Source organism: Sinocyclocheilus grahami, unplaced genomic scaffold (genome assembly GCF_001515645.1).
Source record: "Sinocyclocheilus grahami isolate Dianchi unplaced genomic scaffold, SAMN03320097.WGS_v1.1 scaffold249.1, whole genome shotgun sequence".
Lineage (NCBI taxonomy): Eukaryota > Metazoa > Chordata > Actinopteri > Cypriniformes > Cyprinidae > Sinocyclocheilus > Sinocyclocheilus grahami.
Window position 1 is genome coordinate 740,634 of NW_015505428.1, and position 6,184 is coordinate 746,817.

At 38.1% G+C, this 6,184-nt stretch overlaps 1 protein-coding gene across 1 annotated transcript in view; it reads right to left on the reverse strand.

Moving 5' to 3' along the window:
* Nucleotides 1-136: 136 nt before the first annotated feature.
* The window catches only part of LOC107598254 (pleiotropic regulator 1-like), a 12,064-nt gene continuing 6,016 nt past the window's right edge, over nt 137-6,184 (reverse strand). The window contains exons 4-12 of the mRNA XM_016289538.1: nt 5,196-5,294; nt 5,003-5,095; nt 4,135-4,284; nt 3,962-4,063; nt 3,759-3,861; nt 3,528-3,636; nt 1,535-1,674; nt 551-744; nt 137-379 (exon numbers count right to left, since the gene is read on the reverse strand). Coding sequence (XP_016145024.1) covers nt 320-379; nt 551-744; nt 1,535-1,674; nt 3,528-3,636; nt 3,759-3,861; nt 3,962-4,063; nt 4,135-4,284; nt 5,003-5,095; nt 5,196-5,294 — 1,050 coding nt within the window. The 3' untranslated portion in view covers nt 137-319. The remainder of the gene's footprint in view (nt 380-550; nt 745-1,534; nt 1,675-3,527; nt 3,637-3,758; nt 3,862-3,961; nt 4,064-4,134; nt 4,285-5,002; nt 5,096-5,195; nt 5,295-6,184) is intronic.

Genomic DNA, 6,184 nt, shown 5'->3' on the forward strand with positions numbered 1-6,184 from the left:
TTATAAAAAAAAATGCATAAGTTTTTCTTCATCACAAGAGAAATTTGCTCTTGAAACTTTTCTGTAGAGAATTTAGTCTATATGGCATTCTATCTTTTTTTTCTTTTTTTTACATCCCAGATCTCCCCAGTGTTTTTTTTTTTTTTTTTAAATGGGTAGAACAAAGCTAAATGTCTCATCTGATCTTAAGTCTCCTGACTTCACTTAAATTGTGAATGTGCTGTTTACGTTTATGTCTTAAGCAGAAACTGTTAGAAATCAGCTGGCTAAAATGTAACAAAATGAAAGTTTTCAAAAACAGAAAAAAACCCAGCAAATATTAAAATCTTTTTCTCTTCAGAATCTCAGGTTTCCAATTAACCGGGTGGGATTCTTCAGTCTGGAAAAAAACAAAAAAAACTAGTTTTAAAGAAAATCTTAACTTGGTAAATTTGCAGCAGAACATCAAGGCAATCCTTTTCCATCTGACAAACCTTTCAATTATAAACATTTCACAATCGACACATTTTATCATTAATAGTTTTGAGTAGAATAACAAGCAATAACTTACAGCCGTGTCGTCCTCTTTGTAGACCTTGATGGTTTTGTCAGCCTCTGCTGTTATGAGGCGGCTCTCAGACTGATCGAACACGCACGCAAAGATCCCAGACTCACTGTCTAGAGAACCGGGCTGCACCGCCGCATGAATCCTCTGGAAGTTGTAGCCAGTCCTCCAGTCCCACATGTGAATAGTGCCGTTATCAGCTGATGAGAAAAACAACAGTCAACAACAGATGCATCAATTGACCTATCGGTAAGCCCCGCCCCCTCAGTTACTGTTTATTGGTTGCTCACTCGAACAAACAAACGTTGTTGCTCACTGCCTTACAACGACAGCTGTCAGCGAAAACCTTCTTCCGAGGGGTTTCTGATCAATTTGGGACACAGATGGACCTTCAAGTGGGACTTAAATATGCCTTGGAGGGATATATAAAAGATATTAAAGAGAACAGTTCGCTATTTAGGTTTGTACGTTAGCATGGACTAGTTTTAGCCAGAGATACCTTGCTGAAGCACAAGATGACATTAACGTTCAGCTTGAGCTGATGAAAAGTGTAACTTAATGAGAGTACGACAACCAGAAAATGAAAGTTTTCGTCTTCATGGTGATTGCGGGTGAATGCTTAGGGACGTCTTGCTCCGTTTTGGTTGGATTTAGGAAATGGAATAAAATTAATTCTATTGCCCATCCTCTCAGGATAGCTGGAGTCAGTGTTATAAGTACCCCAGGCACATCGTTTTTCCATTTTTGAAGCATAAACACCAATCTTCCAATGTTTCTCTATGGCGCTGAAGCCTACAGATGTCGGAGTTCCGCTCCTCATGCAACTGATACTCGACTGCCATTGGCTCATCTGCGTTCGAGGGGAGGGGCTTACCGACAGGTCAATTGGACATGAGGGAGGGAATCAGGAATGAGACACAATTCAACATTGTTCAACAGATTTTTAGCAGGACCAGCTTTGCAACGTAAAAGTGTGAAGGAGCATTTCACCTCCAGACACCAGAACTCCATCTGAATTGACAGCCAGCGTGTTGATGATGGCGTTGTGTCCGGAAAGATTTTGGATGAAGTTCCCATCAGGACATTTCCACTGCTTGATGTTGTCTGGAGAGCCAGAGGCAAAGGTGTACCTGATTTTGATGAAGAGACAGGAAAGCTTTGAAACAGATCTGTGGCAATCTGTAACATTGTTGACATGAACATGATTTCTGTCATACGGGAAACAAATTATGGCTAAAAATACATCATGTAAATCTTGCACCAAAATAAAAGCTCTGTTTAACCAGATGCATGAAATTGAAGAAAAAGAAAAAAATACTATCATGTAGTAAAATGTAACGTTCAATGCAAATAATACCCTGGCAACTAACTGTAGTACGTTTAATCTGAATTACTAAAGTTACTAAAACTAAAATAAAGCAATTTATAAATATACATAAAAAAAAGACAAAAGCACAAATAACGAAAACCTCAGAAAAATTTGAAAATGTAAAAAGCCAAATCAAAATACGAATAAATACTAGAATAGTATATAAATACTGTAACAACTAATCAATAAACTACATTATAACCGTTAATGAATATAATTAACAACGAATTTGATTAGTTTGCGTCTGCTTGCTTTGCAGCGAAAACATCTGCCGATCATTGTTTAACAATTTTAATAACCTGTTTTTTTACTGAACACACAGAAAACTGCAATGTCACATGGAAACAGAATGTGGCACAAATTGAAATAAACTAATAAAAAAAAAAGGTGGATTTTATAGGGCCTTAATTCACAACTTAAATTACTTTATTCTGTTTCTACTCCGTTTAAAGGTTCACTACTATATTAGTTAATAGGGATGCACCGAAATGAAAATTATTGGCCGAAGCCAATAAAAAAAAAAATTTTTCCTCGTGTATTTTGCCAATTTTTTTTCACCATTGCATAAATTAAATAGCCAAAATGTTTACGGTTTTGTCTTGCTTTTTAAAGAAAAAAATCAATTACAAAACAGCAATTTAAAAATATTTAACACTGAACGTTTTTTTACATTCTAGCACACTATACCAACAAAGCACAATTTAACGAGTTTGTAAAATAATATTTTTTGGCGATCAGACCCCCTTCTTGAATCAGGCATGCATTTTTTACTGTAAAATTAAAAGCAGCCTTGCTGAACTTCTTTTAAAGCATAAGAAAATATTACAGATCTTAATTTGAACACTATGTGTGCATGTTATAATAAATGTATTAACAGCTATTGTAATGATTATTATCATTATTATTATCTTTTTATTTTACTTTACAGAACAACAGTAAAATTACAACAATACTAACATTTATGAATGTTGGAGTTCTTGCTTTTTATCAACGTTTATTTTGGTGGAAACGTGCAGGAAGACCTCAGCGCTTCTTTTTGTCGACAGCAGATTTATAAATGAGTCTCATTATGAATACGTCACATGCCTTGTAAAAATTCATAAAAATGTGACTTGAGCAACTGACGAGTAACACTGCTTTAGAGCAGATTTTCCTCGTGCTTTGGAACCTGGTTAACAAGCGGAGTTCATGCAGCGCTGTCAGAATACATGCAATGCGTGCCTGTATTAGAAAACATAACGTTCTGCAGTTATTTACTAATTAAGGCCATTTCGTGATTTCAATCATCATCAGTAACCAGCAACAATCACCCCTTCCTCTTTTCATCGAAGACATGTGATGCAGCACTAAACAGTCTCTCGCTGTCGGTGCTTGTAATGACTTTTCCGTCGTTCTCCGACAGTTTAAATGCTTCCACGCTGCTGACATGTGCTGCATAATAAACAGTGCTCGCCGCTCACTCCACGCTGGTTGCTATTTGATCGCGTCACGTCATTGTTTGGTACAATTTATTCAGTTTTTTGCTATTTTCGGCCGAACATTCGGTGCATCCCTATTAGTTAATCGTGTTTCTTACAGATTTTTTTTGATGTTGTTCACTCAAAATCAACATACTGTCTGGGATGGAGCACCAGTGCTCTGACAGACTTCTTGTGATTGGTCAGAGTGGCTCTAGTCTTGCCAGCGACCAGATCCCAGAGTCTGATGGTGGTGTCATGACTTCCTGAAGGAGGAAAATAAAGCACATCAAACATGAGCATAACAGAAAAACACAAGGTATTCTCTCGAAAACTGTAGCTGCAGCAGAAATCGGTCCAGAAGGAAAAATATAAGACGGATACACACCTGTAACCACCTGTGGCTCGGCACTTTGACATTTGACGGTAGCCACTGTGTTGGTGTGTCCAGAAAGAGTGTGGACATTTGCCTTGGACCTGATGTCCCAAACCTACCACACACACACACACACACACACACGATAGTACTGTTGCACAGTAGGTTCAAGATCAATCACCAGCAAAAACATGCGAGGACTCGTGATGTCTTACTCTGGCGGAGGCGTCTCGACTGCAGGTCACCAGCACATCAATGGTAGGATGGAGGTCAATGTCGTAGACTGCGCTCAGATGGCCGTGATAGTGCCTAATAACCTGTGGAAGTCTTCTGTAAGTAAAGCTCAGGCTGAATGCACATGGTTTGTGTTTGTATTTAAAGGCTGTACCTTGTTATACTCTAGATCCCAGCATTTAACCTGCTTGTCCTCGCCGCAGGAGAAGAGGTAAGGGCTGCGTGTGCTGACAGCGACGCCTCTCACCGTGCTGATGTGACCCGTCAGAGACAACTTCAGCTTCCCGCTGGCAAGATCCCAGATCTGACAATACAGAACAAACGCTAGTCATGATGCATAATATTCTACACAAGCTTAGAATTATCTTATTGTAATTCACTGTAAAATGAAAAGGTACGTATGTGACCCTGCAGCACAAAACCAGTCATAAGGGTCATATTTTCGAAATTGAGATGTATACATCATCTGAAAGCTGAATAAATAAGCTTTCCATTGATGTGTGGTTTGTTAGGATCGGACAATATTTGAAAATCTGGAATCTGAGCGTGTAAAAAAATCTAAATATTGAGAAAATCATCTTTAAAGTTGCTCAAATGAAGTTCTTAGCAATGCATATTACTAATCAAACATTAAGTTTTGATATATTTACAGTAGGAAATTTAGAAAATATATTCATGGAACATAATCTTTACTTAATATCCTAATGATTTCTTTTACTTTAGTGGAAAACTGCAGAGAGCACAAAGCTCGTCTTTTGTTGACAACCGCAGGTTCATAAGTGCTTTTATTCACAAGCTTGGGAAGACGGTTTGCACGCTGCATTCAGAAACACATGCTATAAGAGACTCAGAACAGATGCAAAGATTTACATACATTACATAAACACACATAATTACTGAAATGGCTTAGTGTGATTATATCACAAAGGCTGTGGTTTAATTATATCTATTGTATGACAATCACACAAAGCCATATCATCATTTTGGCTTTATTTGGATTAATTTGAAGTCACATAGATCACCTTTATAGTCCTGTCTGCTGATCCAGTCACAAACCACTGGTTTCCAGGCTCCACTGCTATAGATCTGACCCAGCCCAGATGACCACTGATGACCCAGAAGAGCATCATCATTTCCAATGAAACGCCATCATTGCAAACGCTCCTTTATTGTCACAATGGCCTTTAATAATGAAGCCAAAGACGCGGCACTCACTCGGTACAGTTTCCATGGGGGATGCCACTGAGGTTTGGGCATGGTAGGAGCCTTTCTTGGCACCAGCGCAGAACTCTTTGTGCCTCCTTCCATGAGAGACTGTGAAGTACAACCCCTTCTTGAATCAGGCATGCATTTTTTACTGTAAAATTAAAAGCAGCCTTGCTGAACTTCTTTTAAAGCATAAGAAAATATTACAGATCTTAATTTGAACACTATGTGTGCATGTTATAATAAATGTATTAACAGCTATTGTAATGATTATTATCATTATTATTATCTTTTTATTTTACTTTACAGAACAACAGTAAAATTACAACAATACTAACATTTATGAATGTTGGAGTTCTTGCTTTTTATCAACGTTTATTTTGGTGGAAACGTGCAGGAAGACCTCAGCGCTTCTTTTTGTCGACAGCAGATTTATAAATGAGTCTCATTATGAATACGTCACATGCCTTGTAAAAATTCATAAAAATGTGACTTGAGCAACTGACGAGTAACACTGCTTTAGAGCAGATTTTCCTCGTGCTTTGGAACCTGGTTAACAAGCGGAGTTCATGCAGCGCTGTCAGAATACATGCAATGCGTGCCTGTATTAGAAAACATAACGTTCTGCAGTTATTTACTAATTAAGGCCATTTCGTGATTTCAATCATCATCAGTAACCAGCAACAATCACCCCTTCCTCTTTTCATCGAAGACATGTGATGCAGCACTAAACAGTCTCTCGCTGTCGGTGCTTGTAATGACTTTTCCGTCGTTCTCCGACAGTTTAAATGCTTCCACGCTGCTGACATGTGCTGCATAATAAACAGTGCTCGCCGCTCACTCCACGCTGGTTGCTATTTGATCGCGTCACGTCATTGTTTGGTACAACCTAAGACAGACGCTTAGAAGAAACACAATCAGAGATGAGCGGACAGAAGATGCTCACCAGTGCTATTAACTAAATTTAAAACTACTCATAAATAAATATATATATATAT